The sequence below is a fragment of the Salvelinus sp. IW2-2015 genome, linkage group LG23 (assembly GCF_002910315.2).
Source record: "Salvelinus sp. IW2-2015 linkage group LG23, ASM291031v2, whole genome shotgun sequence".
Taxonomy (NCBI): domain Eukaryota; kingdom Metazoa; phylum Chordata; class Actinopteri; order Salmoniformes; family Salmonidae; genus Salvelinus; species Salvelinus sp. IW2-2015.
Window position 1 is genome coordinate 43,810,745 of NC_036863.1, and position 26,222 is coordinate 43,836,966.

At 43.1% G+C, this 26,222-nt stretch overlaps 1 protein-coding gene across 1 annotated transcript in view; it reads left to right on the forward strand.

The window, feature by feature from the left end:
- LOC111950980 (calcium-binding protein 8-like) overlaps positions 1 to 21,131 on the forward strand; it is a 53,143-nt gene extending 32,012 nt beyond the window's left edge. Inside the window, exon 5 of the mRNA XM_070434538.1 lies at positions 19,698 to 21,131. Within this exon, the coding sequence (XP_070290639.1) occupies positions 19,698 to 19,825 (128 nt within the window). The 3' untranslated portion in view covers positions 19,826 to 21,131. The remainder of the gene's footprint in view (positions 1 to 19,697) is intronic.
- Positions 21,132 to 26,222: the final 5,091 nt, after the last annotated feature.

Sequence of the window (26,222 nt, forward strand, 5' to 3'; positions counted from 1 at the left end):
TGAGAGCATTTTGCAGGGAAAATGTGTTGAGGCATACTATTTAGGCTCGGAAGGACGTGGTCCATTGTTTACCTTGTCATCAATGACATGGGGCCCATTGTTACTTGGCAACGACCACAAGGGCATTTTAAAGAGCTGTCAGTCAAGGTGAGCTCATGAATATAAGCTCCCAGCGTACTCAGCCTGTTTTTTCAGGCTTCCGGATAGTTAGAGGTGATAGAAGGTACCATTTCTTAAATTCTTCTAAATATTATGGGTGATGCTTTGGTCATTCAAATGCTAGGGAGGGAGGGGGCAGGTAGGAGAGAGGATAGGAAGGGTTGAGGGAGAGAGCAGGAGGAGTTGGGTTCAGGGAGAGAGCAGGAGGAGAGGTCGGGTTGAGGGAGAGCGCAGGATGGGTAGGACGATGGTAACCTCTGGTTAAGCTTCCAATTCTAGTTGTTTCTTCTCTCCCTCCCTTATCCTCTTCACTCTTTCCATGTTTCTCACATCCTCTTATCTCCTCTATTGCTCTTCTATTTAAAATCTCCTCTCAGACCCTCCCCATCTGCTCTCCTGCTCTCACTTACTGCAATCTCTTCATCTCTCTCTCTATTCGTTCCCTTGCTCAAACTGTCTGACTGTGGCAGACTAACAGTTCTCCTCTCCTTTCTGCATTTCCTTCTGTCCTCCATTATCTCATTATCTCCTTATTTCCTCTTCTCTCTCTCAAATTCAATATGCTTTAATGGCATGAATAACAAGTTCAATGTTGTCAAAGCAAAGTGATACACACAATTCTGAAAAAAAGTGACAACAATAAACAATATATGTGAGGCATTACGTTTTCCCCGTAGTTCCCAAAATGAGTTTTGGTTTATTGCCTCCTCAATTTCTTCAAGCTTTTTATATTGTTTTTGGGCCAGGTGATATTTTAGATGTCCATCCAGAGGGGTATCCCAGAAAGCTGGATAAGTGACTTAGCGAGATCTGTCAAACCAGAACTTGTGCAAACTCAGACTTTCTGGCTCCAGAAAGAGAGCTTGAAAGACAGCCTGATCAGAAACCATAGCAAAGAATGCTCTGAAGCAAACCTGCTACCTTCTAGTTTAACTTGATCTTAGCCTGTCCTGGTGAATAAAAACAGGACTTCTCTGCCAATCAGATTCTTGTTTGTTACTATGGCCTGTCCCTTCTTGGAAAATTATGAGAATTTTGTTCTCATGTTCATTAACCAATTCAATTAAACTACTCAGTCTGCTATATCAGGATTTGTAGGATACTGATAGAAATGAAAACAGACAGAGGCCAGTCTACAATAGTCATGAATGTTTATTTACGAGAGCTCTGCTAATCATTTCCTGTACATTGGTCTATATACCTCACATTTCGTCATAAATGTCCCTCCTCCTCTCCGAGACAATGACAATATAGTTCACAAGTCTTCTCCTTCTCATACATTGTCTGCCACCTGTTATTTTTTTTTTATTTATTTTTTTTTATTTCACCTTTATTTAACCAGGTAGGCTAGTTGAGAACAAGTTCTCATTTGCAACTGCGACCTGGCCAAGATAAAGCATAGCAGTGTGAACAGACAACACAGAGTTACACATGGAGTAAACAATAAACAAGTCAATAACATGGTAGAAAAAAAAGAGAATCTATATACAATGTGTGCAAAAGATGAGGTAGGCAATAAATCGAATAATTACAATTTAGCAGATTAACACTGGAGTGATAAATCATCAGATGATCATGTGCAAGAAGAGATACTGGTGTGCAAAAGAGCAGAAAAGTAAATAAATAAAAGCAGTATGGGGGGTGAGGTAGGTAAATTGGGTGGGTAGTTTACAGATGGACTATGTACAGCTGCAGCGATCGGTTAGCTGCTCGGATAGCAGATTTTTAAAGTTGTTGAGGGAGATAAAGTCTCCAACTTCAGAGATTTTTGCAATTCGTTCCAGTCGCAGGCAGCAGAGAACTGGAAGGAAAGGCGTCCAAATGAGGTTTGGCTTTAGGGATGATCAGTGAGATACACCTGCTGGAGCGCGTGTTGCAGGTGGGTGTAGCCATCGTGACCAGTGAACTGAGATAAGGCGGCACTTTACCTAGCATAGCCTTGTAGATGACCTGGAGCCAGTGGGTCTGACGACGAACATGTAGCGAGGGCCAGCCGACTAGGGCATACAGGTCGCAGTGGTGGGTCGTATAAGGTGCTTTAGTAACAAAACGAATGGCACTGTGATAAACTGCATCCAGTTTGCTGAGTAGAGTATTGGAAGCTATTTTGTAGATGACATCGCCGAAGTCGAGGATCGGTAGGATAGTCAGTTTTACTAGGGTAAGTTTGGCGGCGTGAGTGAAGGAGGCTTTGTTGCGGAATAGAAAGCCGATTCTTGCTTTGATTTTGGATTGGAGATGTTTGATATGAGTCTGGAAGGAGAGTTTGCAGTCTAGCCAGACACCTAGGTACTTATAGATGTCCACATATTCTAGGTCGGAAACCGTCCAGGGTGGTGATGCTAGTCGGGCGTGCGGGTGCAGGCAGCGAGCGGTTGAAAAGCATGCATTTGGTTTTACTAGCGTTTAAGAGCAGTTGGAGCCACGGAAGGAGTGTTGTATGGCATTGAAGCTCGTTTGGAGGTTAGATAGTACAGTGTCCAAGGAAGGGCCGAAGTATATAGAATGGTGTCGTCTGCGTAGAGGTGGATCAGGGAATCGCCCGCAGCAAGAGCAACATCATTGATGTATACAGAGAAAAGAGTCGGCCCGAGAATTGAACCCTGTGGTACCCCCATAGAGACTGCCAGAGGACCGGACAACATGCCCTCCGATTTGACACACTGAACTCTGTCTGCAAAGTAGTTGGTGAACCAGGCAAGGCAGTCATTAGAAAAACCGAGGCTACTGAGTCTGCCGATAAGAATATGGTGATTGACAGAGTCGAAAGCCTTGGCCAGGTCGATGAAGACGGCTGCACAGTAATGTCTTTTATCGATGGCGGTTATGATATCGTTTAGTACCTTGAGCGTGGCTGAGGTGCACCCATGACCGGCTCGGAAACCGGATTGCACAGCGGAGAAGGTACGGTGGGATTCGAGATGGTCAGTGATCTGTTTGTTGACTTGGCTTTCGAAGACCTTAGATAGGCAGGGCAGGATGGATAAGGTCTGTAACAGTTTGGGTCCAGGGTGTCTCCCCTTTGAAGAGGGGGATGACCGCGGCAGCTTTCCAATCCTTGGGGATCTCAGATGATACGAAGGAGAGGTTGAACAGGCTGGTGATAGGGGGTGCGACAATGGCGGCGGACAGTTTCAGAAATAGGGGGTCCAGATTGTCAAGCCCAGCTGATTTGTATGGGTCCAGGTTTTCCAGCTCTTTCAGAACATCTGCTATCTGGATTTGGGTAAAGGAGAAGCTGGGGAGGCTTGGGCGAGTAGCAGCGGAGGGACGGGGCTGTTGGCCAAGGTTGGAGTCGCCAGGAGGAAGGCATGGCCAGCCATTGAGAATGCTTGTTGAAGTCTTCGATTATCACGGATTTATCGGTTGGTGACCGTGTTACCTAGCCTCAGTGCAGTGGGCAGCTGGAGGAGTGCTCTTTGTTCTCCATGGACTTTACAGTATCCCAGAACTTTTTGGAGTTAGAGCTACAGGATGCAAATTTCTGCTTGAAAAAGCTGGCCTTTGCTTTCCTGACTGACTGCGTGTATTGGTTCCTGACTTCCCTGACAGTTGCATATGCGGGGGCTCTTCGATGCTATTGCAGTTCGCCACAGATGTTTTTGTGCTGGTCGAGGCAGTCAGGTCTGGAGTGAACCAGGGCTATATCTGTTCTTGGTCTGCATTTTTTGAACGGAGCATGCTTGTCTAATATGGTGAGGAAGTAACATTTAAAGAATGACCAGGCATCCTCAACTGACGGATGAGGTCAATATCCTTATCTATATACTATAAGCCCAAGGTCTCTCCCCTCCTGGGTGGGGACAGAATGTCCTGTAAGGAACACAGTAGTACAGGATTGTCTGTCGATAGCTCCTCTTATCATTTGTTTCACAACTTGCACCTGCTTACATACTAAAAAGGAACAAAAAGTTATTGTTCTAATTCTGACTAAAACGACACACATCAGATTTATAGATGTATGATTCTAATACATTTCATACAATCTACAATGACAGGTAGAATTCTGTTAGTTATAGTTCTACGTTAAAGTATACATTTTACATTTTACATTTAAGTCATTTAGCAGACGCTCTTATCCAGAGCGACTTACAAATTGGTGCATTCACTCTTATGATATCCAGTGGAACAACCACTTTACAATAGTGCATCTAATCTTTTTAAGGGGGGGGGGGGGTTAGAAGGATTACTTTATCCTATCCTAGGTATTCCTTAAAGAGGTGGGGTTTCAGGTGTCTCCGGAAGGTGGTGATTGACTCCGCTGACCTGGCGTCGTGAGGGAGTTTGTTCCACCATTGGGGTGCCAGAGCAGCGAACAGTTTTGACTGGGCTGAGCGGGAACTGTACTTCCTCAGAGGTAGGGAGGCGAGCAGGCCAGAGTGGATGAACGCAGTGCCCTTGTTTGGGTGTAGGGCCTGATCAGAGCCTGAAGGTACGGAGGTGACGTTCCCTCACAGCTCCGTAGGCAAGCACCATGGTCTTGTAGCGGATGCGAGCTTCAACTGGAAGCCAGTGGAGAGAGCGGAGGAGCGGGTGACGTGAGAGAACTTGGGAGGTTGAACACAAGACGGGCTGCGGCGTTCTGGATGAGTTGTAGGGGTTTAATGGCACAGGCAGGGAGCCCAGCCAACAGCGAGTTGCAGTAATCCAGGCAGGAGATGACAAGTGCCTGGATTAGGACCTGCGCCGCTTCCTGTTGTAGGCAGGGTCGTACTCTGCGAATGTTGTAGAGCATGACCTACAGGAACGGGTCACCGCCTTGATGTTAGTTGAGAACGACAGGGTGTTGTCCAGGATCACGCCAAGGTTCTTAGCACTCTGGGAGGAGGACACAATGGAGTTGTCAACCGTGATGGCGAGATCATGAACGGGCAGTCCTTCCCCGGGAGGAAGAGCAGCCTCTGTCTTGCCGAGGTTCAGCTTGAGGTGGTGATCCGTCATCCACACTGATATGTCTGCCAGACATGCAGAGATGCGATTCGCCACCTGGTTATCAGAAGGGGAAAGGAGAAGATTAATTGTGTGTCGTCTGCATAGCATGATAGGAGAGACCATGTGAGGATATGACAGAGCCAAGTGACTTGGTTGTATAGCGAGAATAGGAGAGGGCCTAGAACAGAGCCCTGGGGGACACCAGTGGTGAGAGCACGTGGTGCGGAGACAGATTCTCGCCACGCCACCTGGTAGGAGCGACCTGTCAGGTAGGACGCAATCCAAGCGTGGGCCGCGCCGGAGATGCCCAACTCGGAGAGGGTGGAGAGGAGGATCTGATGGTTCACAGTATCAAAGGCAGCCGATAGGTCTAGAAGGATGAGAGCAGAGGAGAGAGAGTTAGCTTTAGCAGTGCGGAGCGCCTCCGTGACACAGAGAAGAGCAGTCTCAGTTGAATGACTAGTCTTGAAACCTGACTGATTTGGATCAAGAAGGTCATTCTGAGAGAGATAGCCGAGAGCTGGCCAAGGACGGCACGTTCAAGAGTTTTGGAGAGAAAGAAAGAAGGGATACTGGTCTGTGTTGTTGACATCGGAGGGATCGAGTGTAGGTTTTTTCAGAAGGGGTGCAACTCTCGCTCTCTTTAAGACGGAAGGGACGTAGCCAGCGGTCAAGGATGAGTTGATGAGCGAGGTGAGGTAAGGGAGAAGGTCTCCGGAAATGGTCTGGAGAAGAGAGGAGGGGTAGGGTCAAGCGGGCAAGTTGTTGGGCGCCGGCCGTCACAAGACGCGAGGATTTCATCTGGAGAGAGGGGAGAAGGAGGTCAAAGCACAGGGTAGGGCAGTGTGGAGCAGAACCAGCGGTGTCGTTTGACTTAGCAAACGAGATCGATGTCGTCGACCTTCTTTTCAAAAATGGTTGACGAAGTCATCCGCAGAGAGGGGAGGGGGGGGGGGGGGGGGGAGGATTCAGGAGGAGGAGAAGGTGGCAAAGAGCTTCCTAGGGTTAGAGGCAGATGCTTGGAATTAGAGTGGTAGAAAGTGGCTTTAGCAGCAAAGACGGAAGAGGAGAATGTAGAGAGGAGGGAGTGAAAGGATGCCAGGTCCGCAGGGAGGCGTGTTTTCCTCCATTCCGCTCGGCTGCCCGGAGCCTGTTCTGTGAGCTCGCAATGAGTCGTCGAGCCACGGAGCAGGAGGGGAGGACCGAGCCGGCCTGGAGGATAGGGGACATAGAGAGTCAAAGGATGCAGAAAGGGAGGAGAGGAGGGTGAGGAGGCAGAATCAGGAGATAGGTTGGAGAAGGTTTGAGCAGAGGGAAGAGATGATAGGATGGAAGAGGAGAGAGTAGCGGGGAGAGAGAGCGAGGTTGGGACGCGCGCGATACCATCCGAGGTAGGGGCAGTGTGGGATGTTTGGATGAGAGCGAGAGGGAAAAGGATACAAGGTAGTGGTCGGAGACTTGGAGGGGAGTTGCAATGAGATTAGTGGAAGAACAGCATCTAGTAAAGATGAGGTCAAGCGTATTGCCTGCCTTTGGAGTAGGTGGGGAGTGAGAGGGTGAGGTCAAAAGAGGAGAGGAGTGGAAAGAAGGAGGCAGAGAGGAATGAGTCAAAGGTAGACGTGGGAGGTTAAAGTCACCCAGAACTGTGAGAGGTGAGCCATCCTCAGGAAAGGAACTTATCAAGGCGTCAAGCTCATTGATGAACTGTCCAAGGGAACCTGGAGGGCGATAAAATGATAAGGATGTTAAGCTTGAAAGGGCTGGTAACTGTGACAGCATGGAATTCAAAGGAGGCGATAGACAGATGGGTCAGGGGAGAAAGAGAGAATGTCCACTTGGAGAGATGAGGATCCCAGTGCCACCACCCGCTGACCAGAAGCTCTCGGGTGTGCGAGAAACCGTGGGCAGAGGAGGAGAGAGCAGTAGGAGTAGCAGTGTTATCTGTGGTAATCCATGTTTCCGTCAGTGCCAAGAAGTCGAGGGGACTGGAGGGAAGCATAGGCTGAGATGAACTCTGCCTTTGGCCGCAGATCGGCAGTTCAGAGGCTGCCGGAGACCTGGAACTCCACGTGGGTCGTGCGCGCTGGGACCACAGGTTAGAGTGGCAGCGGCCACGCGGTGTGAAGCGTTTGTATGGTCTGTGCAGAGAGGAGAGAAGAGGGATAGACAGACACATATGTTGACAGGCTACAGAAGAGGCTACGCTAATGCAAAGGAGATTGGAATGACAATGGACTACACGTCTCGAATGTTCAGCAAGTATGCTTACGTTGCAAAAAATCTTATTGACTAAATGATACAGTACTGCTGGCTGGTGTAAGTAGGCTAGCTAGCAGTGTTGACACGTTAGAGGACGAAAATAGCTGGCTAGCTAACCTTGATAATTACTCTAAACTACACAATTATCTTTGATACAAAGACGGCTGTGTAGCTAGCTAAGAAAAAATTGCTAAGCATCAAACAAATCAAACCGTTGTACTGTAATGAAATGAAATGTAATACTACCTGTGGAGCGAAGCGAAATGCGACTACTCGCTCCAACCCGGAAGTACTCTCGCGGCGGACGAAAATAGCTGGCTAGCTAACCTCGATAATTACTCTAAACTACACAATTATCTTAGATACAAAGACAGCAAAGACAACAATGTAGCTAGCTAACACTACACTATCAAGTCGTTCCGTTGTAATGTAATGTAATAGTTTCTACAGTGCTGCTATTCGGTAGGATTGTGCTAGCTGGCTAACTGGCTAGCTAGCAGTGTTGACTACGTAGAAGACGAAAATAGCTGGCTAGCTAACCTCGATAATTACTCTAAACTACACAATTATCTTTGATACAAGACGGCTATGTAGCTAGCTAAGAAAAAATGCTAAGATCAAACAAATCAAACCGTTGTACTGTAATGAAATGAAATGTAATACTACCTGTGGGCGAAGCGAAATCGACTCTCGCTCCAACCCGGAAGTACATCATTTAGTCATTATTCATAAAATTCTGAACAAAAATCCACTTAACATCGGAGCCTGCATTGTTCGCCGTGCTTTACAAAGGGAACAATTTATTGGACCTTGAATACATCCTTTAGATAATTCAGAATAATTTTTAAAAAATGGCACATTCACTCATACAGTGCATTCGGAAAATATTCAGACCCCTTGACTTTTTCCACATTTTGTTACGTTACAGCCTTATTCTAAAATGGATTTGAAAATAATAATACATCTCATCCATCTACACACAATATGATGACATGATGACAAAGCAAAAACATGAAATATCACATTTACATAAGTATTCAGACACTTTACTTTGTACTATATTTAAGAATACAGCCTTGAGTCTTCTTGGGTATGACGCTACAAGCTTGGCACACCTGTATTTGGGGAGTTTCTCCCATTCTTTTTTTGCAGATCCTCTCAAGCTGTGTCAGGTTGAATGGGGAGCGTCGGTTCACAGCTATTTTCAGGTCTCTCCAGAGAAGTTCTATCGGGTTCAAGTCCAGGCTCTGCCGGGCCTCTCAAGGACATTGAGAGACTTCTCCCCAAGCCACTCCTGTGTTGTCTTGGCTGTGTGCTTAGGGTCCTTGTCCTGTTGGAATGTGAACCTTTGCACCGGTCTGAGGTCCTGAGCACTCTGGAGCAGGTTTTCATCAAGGATCTCTCTGTACTTTGCTCTGTTAATCTTTTTCTCGATCCTGACTAGTCTCCCAGTCACTGCCGCTGAAAAACATCCCCACAGCATGATGCTGCCACCACCATGCTTCACCGTAGGGATGGTGCCTGGTTTCCTCCAGACGTGACGCTTGGCATTCAGGCCAGAGAGTTCAATCTTGGTTTCATCAAACCAGATAATGTTGTTTCTCATTGTCTGAGAGTCCTTTATGTGCCTTTTGGCAAACTCCAAGCAGGCTGTCATGTGCCTTTTAATGAGGAGTGGCTTCCGTCTGGCCACTCTACCATAAAGGCCTGATTGGTGGAGTGCTGCAGATGGTTGTCCTTTTGGAAGGTTCTCCCATCTCCACAGAGGAACTCTGGAGCTCTGTCAGAGTGACCATTGGGTTCTTGGTCACCTCCCTGACCAAGGCCCTTCTTCCATTTAAGAATGAGGGAGGGGACCTTCTTGGGGACCTTCAATGCTGCATAATCTTTTTGGTACCCTTCCCCAGATCTGTGCCTCAACACAATGCTGTGTCTGAGCTTTACGGACAATTCCATTAACCTCATGGCTTGGTTTTTGCTTTGACATGCACTGTCAACTGTGGGACCAAAAATAAACAGGTGTGTGCCTTTCCAAATCATGTCCAATCAATTGAATTTACCACAGTTGTAGAAACATCTCAAGGATGATCAATGGAAACAAGATGCACCTAAGATCAATTTTGAGTCTCAAAGTAAGGGTCTGAATACTTATGTAAATAAGGCATTTCTGTTTTTAAATTAGCTAAAAAATCTAAATACCTGTTTTCGCTTTGTCATTATTGGGGTATTGTGTAAAAGAATTGAATCGGTTTCAGAATAAGGATGTAACGTAACATGTGAAAAAGGGGAAGGTGTCTGAATAGTTTCCGACTGCACTGTATACATTTATACATTGAAAAATGTTGTCATTTAGCAGATGCTCTTATCCAGTGCATTCTTCTTAAAAACGTCTTAGTGCTAGTTGTCCTGCTAGCGGGACAACTTCCGGTGAAACTGGAGGACACGCAATTCAAATAAATAATCATTAAAAAAAATGGATATTAAACATTTAGGTTGAAAGCTTAAATTCTTGTTAATCTAACTGCACTGTCCGATATACAGTAGCCATTACAGCGAAAGCATGCCATGCAATTGTTTGAGGACAGCGCCCCACATCAAAATATTTTTCCACCAGCACAAGTTTCATAAATTCACAAATAGCGATTAAATATTCACTTACTTTTTGAAAATCTTCCTCTGATTTGTCATCCAATGGGTCCCAGCTATAACATGTAGTGTAATTTTGTTAGATAAAATCCTTCTTTATATCCCAAAAAGTCAGTTTAGTTGGCGTCATCTTTTTTGAGTAATCCACTCAAAACTCAAATATACCGCTAAACTTTAAAACAAGTCAAAATACATTTCTATTGACTCCTCAGATACCCTAAAATGTAATCAAACTATAATATATAATACAGAAAGAAGTATGTTCAATAGGAAACCGATATTAGCAGGTGTGTCTTGTCTTCATCGTGCGCCCAAACACGAATTTCCAAGACTATGTTCTTGTACTAAAACTGTTGTTTCTCATTCGTTTTGGAAGAAACAAGCCTGAAACCTTGAACATATAGTGCTGACACCCTGTGGAAGCCATCGGAATTGCATACTGGGAGCTAGACCTGCCCTCCAGGACACCTACAGCACCTGATGTCACAGGAAGGCCAAAAAGATCATCAAGGACAACAACCACCTGAGCCACTGCCTGTTCATCTCGCTACCATCTAGAAGGCGAGGTCAGAACAGATCCCTGTACTTTCCATTGTAAGAGCATGGGCTCTCAAAGAAAAACACATTCCGGTTGGTTTTTCTCTGGATTTTCTCCAACCATATCTATTGTGTTATAGTCTCCTACATTATTTCAACATTTCTACAAACGTCAAAGTGTTTTCTTTCCAATGGTACCAATTATATGCATATCCTGGCTTCAGAGCCTGAGCAACAGGCAGTTTACTTTAGGCATGTCAGTCAGGCGGAAATTGAGAAAAAAGGACACTAGCCCTAACAAGTTTTAAGATAGCTAGGTGGGACAACCACATATCACAGGCATAGCAAGTACATTTTTCCTCAATAAAGTAGCTGTCAGTAGAGTCAGAGCTGGGGGGGAGAAGTTCTGGTTCAGGTTTTATGTTGTATATTTTTTTTAGGGGGGGGGTGGGGTCAAGGTGAGGAAGATAATTATTTAAGACACTGTTTGAAGAGGTAGAAAGCGTTATGTTTGGGGAGAATCCAACAAAGTACCACTCTTTATATTTTCAAGCATGGTGGTGGCTGCATCATGTTATGGGTATGCGTGTAATTGGGAAGGACTATAAGTGTTTTAGGATAAGAAATCAACTGTATAGAGCTAAGTACAGGCAATATCCTAGAGGAAAACCAGGTTCAGTCTGCTTTCCACCAGACACTGGGTGATAGATTCAATTCACCGTTCAGCAGGACAATAACCTAAAACAGAAAGCCAAATCTAGACTGGAGTTGCTTATGAAAATGGCAGTCTAGCAATGATCCACAACCAACTTGACAGAGGTTGAAGAATTTTTTAAAGAATAATGTGCAAATATTGTACAATCCAGGTGTGCAAAGCTCTTATCCAGAAGGACTCACAGCTGTAATCGCTGCCAAATTGATTTTAACGTGTATTGACTTAGGGGTGTGAATACTTATGTCAATGAGATTTCTGTATTTCATTTTCAAAAACATGTTTTCACTTTGTCATCATGGGGTATTTTGAGTAGATGGGCGAGAAAAAAATATTTTTAATCCATTTTCAATTCAGGTTGTAACACAACAAAATGTGGAATAAATCAAGGGGAATACTTTCTGAAGGCAGTCTACATATCAGTGGAGGCTGCTGAGGGGAGGACGGCTCATAATAATGGCTGGAACCGTGCGAATGGAATGGCATCAAACGCGTGGGATGTATTTGATACCATTCCACTCCAGCCATTACCACGAGCCCATCCTCCCCAATTAAGGTGCCACCAACCTCCTGTGGTACATATAGGTAGGGCTAAAGTGACTAGGCAACAGGATAGATAATAGAGAGAAACAGCATTGTATGTGGTGAGTGTGAAAGTGTGTGAGTGTGCGTATGTAGTGTGTGTTTGTGTGTTGGGGTGTCATTGTAAGTATGTGTGGGCAGATTTCAGTGTGTGCACAGAGTCAGTGCAGGAGAGTTAGTGCAAGAAAGTAGATGTGTGTGTGTTGGGATGTCAGTGTAAGTATGTATGAGTGTGTGGGTAGAGACCAGTGTGAATGCATAGAGTCAGTGCAAGATCATTAGTGCAAAAAAGTGTCAATGCAGGTAGTGAGGGCAACCATTTGATTAGATTTTTAGCTGTCTTGTTTAGCAGTCATATGGCTTGGGGGTAGAAGCTGTTCAGGGTCCTGTTGGTTCCAGACTTGGTAAACTGGTACCGCTTGCCACGTGGTAGCAGAGATAACAGTCTATGGCTTGGGTGACTGGAGTCTTTAAAGAAAAATGTGTATCTTGAAAGACTATGGTTCTAAGCAGGACTAAGGCAGTGAGGAAGAGGCGAAGCGGGAGGGCTCATTCTCACCAAAATCTGTCCAGAATACACCCAATGCGTTTTTATGGACTTAATATGCAGACCTAAACTTGTTGCCTGCCTTCATTTCCTGCCTTTGGGACAACGACTCCCATTGTTAGGGCAGAGACATGAGCATCTCGTCATTATATATGGATCTTTGACTAAGGTAACACCGAAATCATATTTTTAGCGGTAATGAGGTGACCAATAACAGTTGCAATTGAGATCAGCTGTGCGGGTGAATTTAGCCCATATTGGTGGTTTACCTAGACATCAGCTGGCAATAAACTAGTGCCATCGATGATAGCAATCGACCCCTTGATATTTTATTATATAAGCTACATTTTGTAGGCTACCCATTAGCCTATCCATTGTCACATAATGAAAGGTGTGAAAAGCGATAATAGACTTCTGTTTGTTTCCCTGGCTGAGTTGATGAGCTGATTTGGGTCATCAGTTGATTGACAGATGTGGGCCTACTGTAGAACAACGAACTTTCCTCCAGTGTGGATGCTCGCCCACGTTTTATAGTTAGACTATTTATAATTTGCAGAGGTGGGTAGATGACTGAAAATCTGTACTTAAGTAAAAGTACTTTTACTTGAAGTTTAATTTACTCCAGAAAAAGTAAAAGCCCTCCTAAGAAACTACTACTGAAAATGACTAGTTACAAATTTAGTTTGGTCATTTTTTACACTTTATGGTGATAGCAAACAAAAGAGACAACAACTTAGTGCAATTGATTTGACATGAATGTATTACTTAAGCCTGCCAGCACCATCTTGCTGATGTCCTCCAGCGCAGGTAGTCTCCAATGAAGAATAACATCAAAGTCTGTAGGCTGTACAGTTTCAATTACGGTCTTATTCAAAGTGGACTCAATATCTATCAATGTGCTCATTTTCATAAAAAGATAAATGGGACTCAATTAGCCCGACTAACCGGTGCCCCCGCACATTGACTCTGTACCGGTACCCCCTGTATATAGCCTCGCTATTGTTATTTTACTGCTGCTGTTTAATTATTTGTTACTTTTATTTTCAATTTTTTACTTATCTCTTTTTTACTGAACACTTATTTTTCTTTAAACTTCTTAGAGCATTGTTGGTTAAGGGCTTGTAAGTAAGCATTTCACTAAGGTTTACACCTCTTGTTTTCGGCACGTGACAAATACGATTTGATTTGATATTTGAGACACTGGAATCATTTTACAATTTCAATAGCATTAATGAAAAGAAATCACAACATCATTAAATGCATACTAAAAAGAATGGAGAGGTTTGCATACTAGTAACATGATTGATAGTGACATTTCGATATTTATTGTCGTTTGACTGTTGTAACACTTACCTGGTCCTCTATGATATTTCATTCTGAATGAAAAATGAAACACACTTGGTATAAAACGTTGAGAGCCAATGAACCTAAGAGTTTTGATGAAAGCTATTTTGAATATATTTTAATTGATCAAGGCTTCGTGAAATGTTCATTCAGACGTGAAGGGGAACCAAGAGTATCGAGTACATGTTTAAAAAAAAAAAAAAAAAAAAATGTAATCACCAAATTGAGAGTTTAATTTAAGGACAAAAATAATTGATAGCCATGCCATATAGATTGCAAAATCGTTGGGAATAGATTTTTGACGTACCGATTCCATGGCAAATGGTTTATGAACTGATACGTAAAACGACTCCGCATTCAAAACGTATAATTCTTCTAATAAAATCATTATACAGAATTCTTGCAACCAACAGAATGGTATTTATATGGGGGATACAACCTTCTCAGCTCTGCAGATTTTGCTGCAAAGAGGCAGAATCATTAGATCATTTGTTTTGGTACTGTCCATATGTAGCTTGTTTTTGGTCACAGGTCCAGGAATGGCTGAAGAATTGCAATATTTACCTGGAATTAACCCTGCAGATAGCACTACTGGGTGATCTGAAAAGTCATAGTCAATCAATCAATAATATAATAATACTTTTAGCAAAAAAATATATTTTCAATTTACAATCTGTACGAACAATGAGAATAGAAAGGATCAAATTGTATTGGTCACATACACATGGTTGGCAAATGTTATTGTGAGTGTAGCGAAATACTTGTGCTTCTAGTTCTGACAGTGCAGCAATATCTAACAAGTAATCTAACAATTCCACAACAACTACCTAATACACACTATCTAAGTAAAGGAATGGAGTAAGAATATATATGGATGAGCAATGACCGAGGGGCATAGGAAAGATGCAATAGATGGAACAAAATACAATATATACATATGAGATGAGTAATGAAAGATATGTAAACATTATTAAAGTGACTAGTGATCCATTTATTTAATTAAGAGGCCAATGATTTCAAGTCTGTATGTAGGCAGCAGCCTCACTGTGTTAGTGATGGTTGTTCACACTGATGGCCTTGAAATAGAAGCTATTTTTCCGTCTCTCGGTCCCAGCTTTGATGCACCTGTTCTGACCTCGCCTTCTAGATGGTAGCGAGGTGAACAGGCAGTGGCTCGGGTGGTTGTTGTCCTTGATGATCTTTTTGGCCTTCCTGTGACATCAGGTGCTGTAGGTGTCCTGGAGGGCAGGTAGTTTGCCCCCGGTGATGCGTTGTGCAGACAGCACCACCCTCTGGAGAGCCCTACGGTTATAGGCGGTGCAGTTGCCGTACCAGACGGTGATGCAGCCCGACAGGAAAAGTTTGTGGGGGTTTTAGGTGACAAGCCAAAATTCTTCAGCCTCCTGAGGTTGAAGAGGTGCTATTGCGCCTTCTTCACCACACTATCTGTGTGGGTGGACCATTTCAGTTTGTCCGTGATGCGTACACCGAGGTACTTAACTTTCCACCTTCTCCACTACTGTCCCGTCGATGTGGATAGGGGGGTGCTCCTTCTGCTGTTACCTGAAGTCCACGATCATCTCCTTTCTTTTGTTGACGTTGAGTGAGAGGTTGTTTTCCTGACACCACACTCCGAGTGCCCTCACCTCCTCCCTATAGGCTGTCTCGTCGTTGTTGATAATCAAGCCAACTACTGTTGTGTCGTCTGCAAACTTGAGGATTGAGTTGGAGTCGTGCATGGCCACACAGTCATGGGTGAACAAGGAGTACAGGAGGGGGCTGAGCACGCACCATTGTGGGGCCCCAGTGTTGAGGATCAGCGAAGTGGAGATGTTGTTTCCTACCTTCACCACCTGGGGGCGGCCAGTCAGGATGTCCAGGACCCAATTGCACAGGGCGGGGTTGAGGGCCTCAAGCTTAATGATGAGCTTGGAAGGTACTATGGTGTTGAATGCTGAGCTGTAACCAATGAACAGAATTCTTACATAGGTATTCCTCTTGTCCAGGTGGGATAGTGCAGTGTTATGGCAATTGCATCGTCTGTGGACCTATTGGGGTGGTACGCAAATTGAAGTGGGTCTAGGGTGACAGGTAAGGTGGAGGTGATATGATCGGAACTTTTGTGAAACATCACAGCACAGTTGGAAAAATATATGGCAAATAGAAATCCAATATGTATGGTGTTAAGTGTCTTCAAAGGGGGAGACACTCTAGACCCAAACTGCTACAGACCTATATCTATCCTACCCTGCCTTTCTAAGGTCTTCGAAAGCCAAGTTAACAAAAAGATTACCGACCATTTAGAATCACACCGTACCTTCTCCGCTATGCAATCTGGTTTTAGAGCTGGTCAGGGGTGCACCTCAGCCACGCTCAAGGTCCTAAACGATATCATAACCCCCATCGATAAAAGACAATACTGTCTAGCCGTATTCATCGACCTGGCCAAGGCTTTTGACACTGTCAATCACCACATTCTTATTGGCAGACTCAACAGCCTTGGTTTCTCAAATGATTGCCTCGCCTGGTTCACCAACTACTTCTCTGATAGAGTTCAGTGTGTCAAATCGGAGGGCCCCTGGCAGTCTCTATGGGGGTGTCACAGGGTTCAATTCTCAGTCCGACTATTTTCTCTGTATACATCAATGATGTCGCTCTTGCTGCTGGTGATTCTCTGATCCACCTCTACGAAGACGACACCATTCTGTATAATTCTGGTCCTTCTTTGGACACTGTGTTAACTAACCTCCAGACGAGCTTCAATGCCATACAACTCTCCTTCTGTGGCCTCCAACTGCTCCTAAATGCAAGTAAAACTAAATGCATGCTCTTCAACCGTTCGCTGCCCGCACCTGCCCGCCCGTCCAGCATCCCTACTCTGGACGGTTCTGACTTAGAATATGTGGACAACTACAATACCTAGGTGTCTGGTTAGACTGTAAACTCTCCTTCCAGACTCACATTAAGCATCTCCAATCCAAAATTAAATCTAGAATCGGCTTCCTATTTCACAACAAAGCCTCCTTCACTCATGCTGCTAAACATACCCTCGTAAAACTGACCATCCTACCGATCCTCGACTTCGGGGATGTCATTTATGAAATTGCCTCCAACAGTCTACTCAACAAATTGGATGCAGTCTATCACAGTGCCATCCGTTTTGTCACCAAAGCCCCATATACTACCCACCACTGTGACCTGTACGCTCTCGTTGGCTGGCCCTCACTTCATACTCGTCGCCAAACCCACTGACTCCAGGTCATCTACAAATCTCTGTTAGGTAAAGCCCCGCCATATCTCAGCTCACTGGTCACCATAGCAGCACCCACTCGTAGCACGCACTCCAGCAGGTATATCTCACTGGTCACCCCCAAAGCCAATTCCTCCTTTGGCCGCCTTTCCTTCCAGTTCTCTGCTGCCAATGAATGGAACAAATTGCAAAAATCACTGAAGCTGGAGACTCATATCTCCCTAACTAGCTTTAAGCACCAGCTGTCAGAGCAGCTCACAGATCACTGCACATGTACATAGCCCATCTGTAAACAGCCCATCCAACTACCTCATCCCCATACTGTATTTATTTTTATCTTGCTCCTTTGCACCCCAGTATCTCTACTTGCACATTCATCTTCTGCACATCTACCATTCCAGTGTTTAATTGCTATATTGTAATTACTTTGCCACCATGGCCTATTTATTGCCTTAACTCCCTTATCTCACCTCATTTGCACTCACTGTACAGATGTTTTTTCTTTTTTTCTACTGTATTATTGACTGTATGTTTTGTTTATTCCATGTGTAACTCTGCGTTGCTGTATGTGTCGAACTGCCATGCTTTATCTTGGCCAGGTCACAGTTGCAAATGAGAACTTGTTCTTAACTAGCCTACCTGGTTAAATAAAGGTGAAATAAAAAATAAATATAAAGAGATAGATGGGAGGGGTTGAATGGAGCTAAAGGTTGGGACTAATAACAACAAGATAACTAATGTAAAACATACTGTGCCTGTAAAACGTATACAGGTTAAGAACTTTTTTGAAAGAGCACTGTTTGAGATATATGGCAAATGGAACCGGATGGACATCATAAATATATGGGCGAGGTTGAGGGTAGAGGAAGGACAAGAGTTAAAAACAAACAAAATAAAACTATTGTAAAATAGACTGTGTCCATAAAATGTATATAGTATGTATAAGCTGGAAATAAAGGCCTAAGCGTTGATGTTCACTAGTTTGATTCCAATTCGGCCAAGACCTCAGAAAAAAAATTGTAGACCTCCACAGGTCTGGTTCATCCTTGGGAGCAATTTCCAAATGCCTGAAGGTACCACGTTCATCTGTACAAACAATAGTACGCAAGTATAAACACCATGGGACCACGCAGCCGTCATACCAATCAGGAAGGAGACCCATTCTGTCTCCTAGAGATGAACGTACTTTGGCGCGAAAAGTGCAAATCAATCCCAGAATAACAGCAAAGAACCTTGTGAAGATGCTGGAGGAAACATGTGCAAAAGTATCTATATCCACAGTAAAACGAGTCCTATATCGACATAACCTGAAAGGCCGCTCAGCAAGGAAGAAGCCACTGCTCCAAAACCGCCATAAAAAAGCCAGACTACAGTTTGCAACTGCACAAGGGGACAAAGATCGTACTTTTTGGAGAAATTTCATCTGGTCTGATGAAACAAAAATAGAACTGTTTGGCCATAATGATCTAGAGTTGTCGCCTCTGGTTGCACAGGTGTCATGATGCTAAAAATGAGGTAAAACGGATTTCCATTTGCCTGCATTAAAATCACCAGCCACGATAAACACCGCCTCTGGATGTACATTTTCTTGTTTGCTTATGGCCCTATACAGCTCGTTGAGTGCGGTCTTTGTGCCAGCACCGGATTGTGGTGGTAAATAGATAGCTCCGAAAAAATATTGGTAAATGGGTAAACGGCATGGTCTGCAGCTTATTATGAGCTATTCTAACTCAAGCGAGCAAAAACTTGAGACTTCCTTAACATTAGAGATCGCGCACCAGCTGTTGTTAACAAACAGACACAACCTCCTCCCTTCGTCTTACCCGAGTCTGCCGTCCAGACATAGAATATTATATTTTTCAGTTCCCGTTGGTAGGATAGTCTCGAACGGCGCTCATCCAGTTTGTTCTCCAGTGACTGCATGTCCGGCAATAGAACCAAGGGCAAAGGCAGTTTATTTGCTCGTCAACATAGTCTCGTCAAGTACCATTTCTAGACATAAGCAAAAATCTGTCTCAACTTACTGTTAATTAGGATAGAACAATACACAACGTGCAATTTTGAAATATGGTAGTGCATTAGCAGTTTCCCTATTGTTAAGACAGTCACTCAATTAGCCAATGTCAGCTAATATTTTATAGATTGCTAGGTAAGTTAGTCTAGCCAGCTTTCTAAACCTTGTAGCAGTCATGGCTGAATTATTGACCTGGCACGCAAGGCAAGTGCCCAGGGGCCCTGACCTCCAGGGGGCCCCCAATGATTTTGTTAGTCACTCTCACTCAGATATCATATGAACATGGCATAAGTCATGGCAAAATGTGTAGAATTGCAAGAAATTAGCATTCAAAATATCTCCATCCTATTGCTAAATGTGTAGAACTTCAGGATATTAGCTTTAAAACTGCAATATTTTCTCTCCATGCCATGGTAAAATATGTATAATTGCAGAATAATTGCTTTAAACTGCAACATTATCTACGCCCCATGGAAAAAGATTAACTTTAATTAAAGCTGCACATTTCTCTCTCCGCCGCCAAGAGACGGGCCACTAACATGTTTTGTCCACGAGGTGTACAACCAAATCTTGCTTAGGGCCCCAAAAATAAGATTGTGATGTTAGGCGAGGGGAGAAATATTATCCTCCGATGTAGTAATTGACTTCTCTTATACTTATTTCTTCTCTTTTTTTTCTCCTCTTCTGTCCTTTCCTCTTCTCCTCTCTCGTTCAGTCCATCCTAAGAAGAAGAACAGACAGACGTGCGTGAGGAAGAGTCTGATCTGTGCCTTCGCCATGGCCTTCATTATCAGCGTCATGCTCATCGCGGCCAATCAGATGCTTCGGAACGGCATGGAGTAGCCAATCACAATGTGAGCCTGGGGAGTGGGCGGAACAGTTATATAACCTCACTTCCTCTCTCTGCAGTAAAAAAAAGGAAGACAGACCAGCCAGAACCCAAAGGACAACTATATGTTCTTTTAAATAAAGTTTGTTTTGATTTATACCGTAAACAGACAAGAGGGTGCAAGGCCTGAAGGACAACAAAGTAAAACGAAAAGCCATTTTTTTTTCAAGTCACTAGGAGGACTTGATTAACATAGACTGGAAGGGATGTAAAGCAATCGTTTTATATTTTGTGGGGATTATTCCTTTCATTTCTGTATCAGAGAAGGCCAGCCGTTTAAATTAAGATTGCTTTTCTAATCTCCCCTTTAAAAGATTTTCTAATCAAAAGCAATCTATTCAATATGCAGCAGGTGCTTTGAGCCATTCCTGAACTTTTGGATCAGGGCAATATCTGAGGATACTGATACTGTACTACTGTTTAATGTTTTAAACTGTATATAAACATGTTAATCTGTTAATTTAAAAAATATATATATTGTACTATCTTATATTTAGATTGTATATCTACTCAGTCACTCACCTGTGGACATTCTACACATTTATTTTTACACTGTAACAGAGGTGTTTGCAACTTAAGGACAGACTTGTGTTAGCTCCCAGAGCAAACACCTAGGCTTTAGCTCAGCTGACTAACATAGTCTTCAGTAAAATAGTCAACCTTCTACTGTACACCTGACATTCACTCCCTCACAATGTTCTTACAATATAGTCGACTGTCTATTTGTCTGTCTGTCTGTATACACTGCATGTGACTCTGTGGATATTTAAAGGCACTGTATGTATGTACAGTATTTACCATATGTTGTGTCATTCTACGTGTCCATAGGACAGTGTGCTGTGTGTGTGTGTGTGCTAGACTGTCTATGCTTGGTCAAGGTTGCTTTCTGGTGGCTAAGGAGAGAACTTCACCCAAATGCTTGGAATTTGAACCACAGATAATACAGTTGTGGTCTAAAATGTCTTTGACCAGGCCAATTAAGATTGCATTTCATTCCAGAAGGTTTTTCCCTTTTGCCCTCGTTCACTCCCCTTCACAAATCTGATAGGACTAGATGGATGAAAGCATATGGTGGAAACTCCAACACCTATCTAACCTGAAGGTTTGGTGGAGCTTTTTCTTTACACCTACTGTACCAAATCCAGGGCCGATATTCATGAAGCATCTCAGAGTAGGAGTGCTGAACTATTACCACCTAGCGGATTCATGTCATTTACACTGCTACTCACAAGGCGTCTTGAGTAGTGCTAAGAAGATACATTTGACTCCTACTCTTATGGGTGAAAATAAAAGCTATGCGTGAAGCCGCTTTAGTCATTAGAGTCCCACCTAGTTGACAGATATTTAGGAGTCCTCATGAGCTGTCCTAACCAGTTGAGGTACCAGCGGGTGCCTTGAAAAGAGAAAATGCAGCGAGTCAGTGGTTCCTGCACCACATGCAATTGCTTTGGAGTTGTTAAAGAAATGTTTTGATATTTCATTTATATATGGTCAATCCATAAATAATCTAGACCTACATGCAACAGTATTTCTTGAGATTTGGACAATTACTTCTCCTTTGCCTATTTAACATGATATTGCTAAATACTTATGACAGGGGTATTCAACTATATCCCTACAAGGTCTGGAGCCTACTAGTTTTCTGTTCTACCTGATAATGAATTTTACCCACCTGGTGTGCCAGCTCTAAATCAGTCCCTGATTAGAGGGGAACAATGAAAAAAAGCAGTGGAACTGGCTTTGAGGTCCAGAGTTGAGTTTGAGGGCACTAGGCTAACAAATAAACATTTTTCTTCTGATTATTTAATTACCTACTTCATGTTATCCCTTTGGAGCACAATATCACATTCTTAAAAAATATGTCCAAATTGGGCATTCCTATAAATTGGGCAATTGAAGGCATCTAGGGCTTATGTTAACTTTGTTGTGTTCAATGAAAATGATAGACCTTTCAAACATTGTATGCAACGTTATCAGCAAGATTCCTACTGTGCCAAAGCGATTTAGAGTTGTTAAGTGGGAGTGACGTGCTATAGAGTTCACAGCTGGAGATGCCTCATCCCGATTAGTTATTCCCCATAATTTGCAACAATGTCAATGAGCGTCATCACTATCTTTCCTTTGCGGTACCTGAAACTGTCGTGATTACCAGCTGAGTTGATTTTACTCCCGGCTCAGAGTTTGACTGGGCAGTTGGGCAAAAACACAAAAATAGCGGCTTTAAACTGTATAACTGATCAATGCACCATCAGACCAGGTCATTTAATGCTTAAAAACAAAATTATTAATAAAATATTTGGCTACAGAAAGAAGTGCCATTTGTTATCGATCTCTACAGCTTCCGTCCAAAAACAAATCCTTTGAAATGATGTCATCACATACTGGAGGAATTACTGACTAGCGATAGTGGCAAGTTTAGCTAACGAATTAGCTTCGTCAGTCGCGACACGCATGACCAGAATGACACATCATGAAACGCCAAAGGCACAACCCCATTTCTGAAAGGGGCGGAGCTGGACTGCAATTCCTGCCAAAAATCGACCTTTAACATTATCGTAAACCCCTAATCTGAGCTGGGAGTTTTTGTTGTTGTTTTAAAACAGGTTTTAACAAGATTCTTTTGACCTTTTTCTGAGATGCTTTGTGGATACGGGCCCTGGGGACATATGTATCAAGCAGCTCAGAGTAGTGCTGATCAAAAATCTGTTTTGTCTTTTAGATCACAATGAATAGAAAGATTACATGGACAGGATGGAGCTAATCCTAGATCAGTACTCATACTCTGCTACACTTGATACATACAGCCTCTAAAATCCACATATTGTACACACCGTAACGTGTTCAAGAGACAGAGTAGTTTACAGAGGTCGTTCATCGTTAATGTTTTCACTTTCAATATCACATGTGCGGGCTACTACAATGTATTTATATTCTTGGCCATGTAGTGTAGCTCATCACACACAAAAATCTCCTCGCTGTCTCAGATATTTTAATATATTTATATGTGATTGGTCCATCAGTTTATTATAAAACCATTATGGTCCCTGACACCAGCATCTAATCGTAATGTATATCTAGATTAGACATAGTTTTACTATTGAAAATGTTTCTGACATCTTTTCCGACCTGGTAAAGGGAATGTAACGAAAGAGGTCTATTGCTTGAGGAAATTTCTGTCACTGAGTTTTCTACAGTGCCTTCGGAAAGTTTTCAGACCCCTTGACTTTTTCCACATTTTGTGAGGTTACATCCTTATTCTAAAATGTATTAAATTGTTATTTTTCCTCATCAATCTACACACAATACCCCAAAAATGACAAAGCAAAAACAGGTTTAAAAAAAACAAAACACTGAGATAATACATTTACATAAGTATTCAGACCCTTTACTCAGTACTTTGTTGAAGCACCTTTGGCAGCGATTACAGCCTCGAGTCGTCTTGTGTATGACGCTACAACCTTGGCACACCTGCATTTGAGGCGTTTGTCCCCTCTCAAGCTCTGTCAGGTTGGATGGGGAGCTTTGCTGCACAGCTATTTTCTGGACTCTCCAGAGATGTTCTATCAGGTTCAAGTCCAAGGTCTGGCTGGGCCACTCAAGGATATTCCGAGACCTGTCCCGAAGCCACTCCTGCGTTGTCTTGGCTATGTGCTTAGGGTTGTTGTCCTGTTGGAAGGCGAACCTTCGCCCACTGTATGTCAATCAAATGTATTTATAAAGCCCTTTTTACATCAGCAGATGTCACAAAGTGCTATACAGAAACCCAGCCTAAAACCCCAGACAACAAGCAATGCAGGTGTCTAGGCATCAGGATATATGATAAACAGAGTAGCAGCAGCGTATATGATGATTGTATGTGAGTGTGTGTTGGAGTTTGAGTGAGTGTGCATAGTGTCAGTGCAACCAAATAAATGTAAGGGTAAATGCAATAGTCAGTGTTGCCATTTTGTTAGCTATTTAGCAGTCTTATCGCTTGGGGATAGAAGCTGGGGACATACTCGAGGTTGTAATCGCAGCCAAGGTGCTTCAACAAAGTACTGAGTAAAGGGTCTGAACACTTATGTAAATGTGATATTTCAGTTCTATTTTTAATACGTTTACAAAAATGTCTAAAAAACTGTTTTTGCTTTGTCATCATGGGGTATTGTTTGTATTTTAATCAGTTTTAGAATACGACTGTAACGTAACAAAATGTGGGAAAAAGTCAAGGGGTCTGAATACTTTCCGAATGCATTGTATTGTATCTATGTCTACCACTCAAGTATCCCTGTACATTGTAAATATGGTATTGACACTGACCCTGGAACTGACCCTGTATATACAGTAGCTTACTTACTTTCTTGTGTTCTTCTTATTTCTATTTCTTGTGTGTTTTTGTCCTACTTTACTATATTTTATAATACTACTGATATTGATTACTGCATTGTTAGGAAAGAGCTTGCAAGTAAAGCATTTCACTGTACTTGTGCACATGACAAAACGTGTCATAAAGGCTACTTAGAGACATTTCTATCTCCAGCACCACCCCAACATCTACAAAAAAAGAAAGATGGAGTTAAGTGTTTCCATTGACATCATCAACCAATTTGGTTAAAATCACATGATGCACACCGATGATGTCATAGGAAACACTTATCTTTCTAAAAAATGTTACTACAAAACATAGAAACCATTTTCACATATGTTGTGGTGGTGCTGGAGATTATGAATATGAAGTAGAAACATGTTGAGATTTCCCTTTAAGACTGTCATATGCATGACAAAACACAATACCTTAGTTACAAGAGGGATTTATTGAACAATGCAATACAAATATAACTGTTCAAAATATTCACGTCGGCCCATGTCATTCTTGAATGGAGTTTGAATGTCTGTCTAATTTTAGAAACACCTCGAGGTTAACCTCTAAAAGTGACAACTTTAGGTATAAAAGAAACCTGCTTTGAATAACACATTCATTAATGGCAAAAAAGACAGTAGAAAATAAATCATAAGGAATTAGGTTTTGCAGTGCTTGTCCTATATCTTTGTCGGTATAAGAAAGCTCAGGAAATATTTTAGTTTTTTTTATACATATTGAACCCCTTATTTTTGTTGGCACAAAACTACCTCCTTACTTTCATTCATTTGTATGAGTCCCGTGACTCTTGTGGAGGTCGTAGAGCAAAACGGAGAACAACATTGTATTCGTGAGAGTCTCATCTTTCCATAAGGTGGTGATATTAGTTTGTAGGCCGTTTAGACGTTTTCGTTAGAAAGCCGATTTTCGGGATGTCTCATAGTCTGACAAACACCGCTGTAGCTCGGCCACCTTTCACCGCAGAAGGCCAACATAGGCGGATGCCCATGCAAAAAAACATATCTCTAGCTTAAACTGACATATTAATTGCTGGGCAATTGTGCGCCGCCTCAAGGGTCTCCCGGTCACGGCCGGCTGTAATACAGCCTGGGATTAAACCTGGGTCTGTAGTGACGCCTCAAGCACTGAGATGCAGTGACTTAGACCGGAGGCCTAAACTGACATATTTTGATGGGGATTTTTTTATTATAAGGATTAAAAAACATGTAAAACATATTGCTCTTGGACCTTCTCACCATTTCCAAGGCAACCCCAAAAATTCATATTTAAGTTGACCCCTGCTGGTGTTTCTCTGGCCTGCCAGATGCGAGAGCATATCCTAGCATCTGTGGTGGAGGTTATAGAGAGGAACTGTGAGTCTGAGGAACAGTGTCTACAGGTTCAGACAGAACACTGCTCACACATCTCATCCTTCACCCTTGACACACAGGTCCTAGAACACTACAGACACACCTGCTATGACTGGACACACCCAAATGTGGGGAACACACAAAAACACTATGTCATGCTCTTGAGTACTTATTTATGTTACTGAGTTCTCCTCGTCAAACATCTCATACCAAAATCATTGGCATTAATATGGAGTTGGTCCCAGCGTTCCAATTCATCCCAAAGGTGTTCAATGTGGTTGAGGTCAGGGCTCTGTGCAGGCCAGTCAAGTTCTTCCACACCAATCTCTACAAACCATTTCTTTACGGACTTCGCTTTGTGCATGGGGGCATTGTCATGCTGAAACAGGAAAGGGCCTTCCCCAAATCGTCTATGTCATTGTATGCTGTAGTGTTAAGATTTCCATTCACTGGAACTAAGGGACCTAGCCCGAACCATGAAAAACAGCCCCAGACCATTATTCCTCCTTCACCAAACTTTACAGTTGGCACTATGCATTTGGGCAGGTAGCGTTCAACTGGCATACGCCAAACCCAGATTCGTCTGTCGAACTGCCAGATGGTGAAGCGTGATTCATCACTCCAGAGAACGCGTTTCTACTG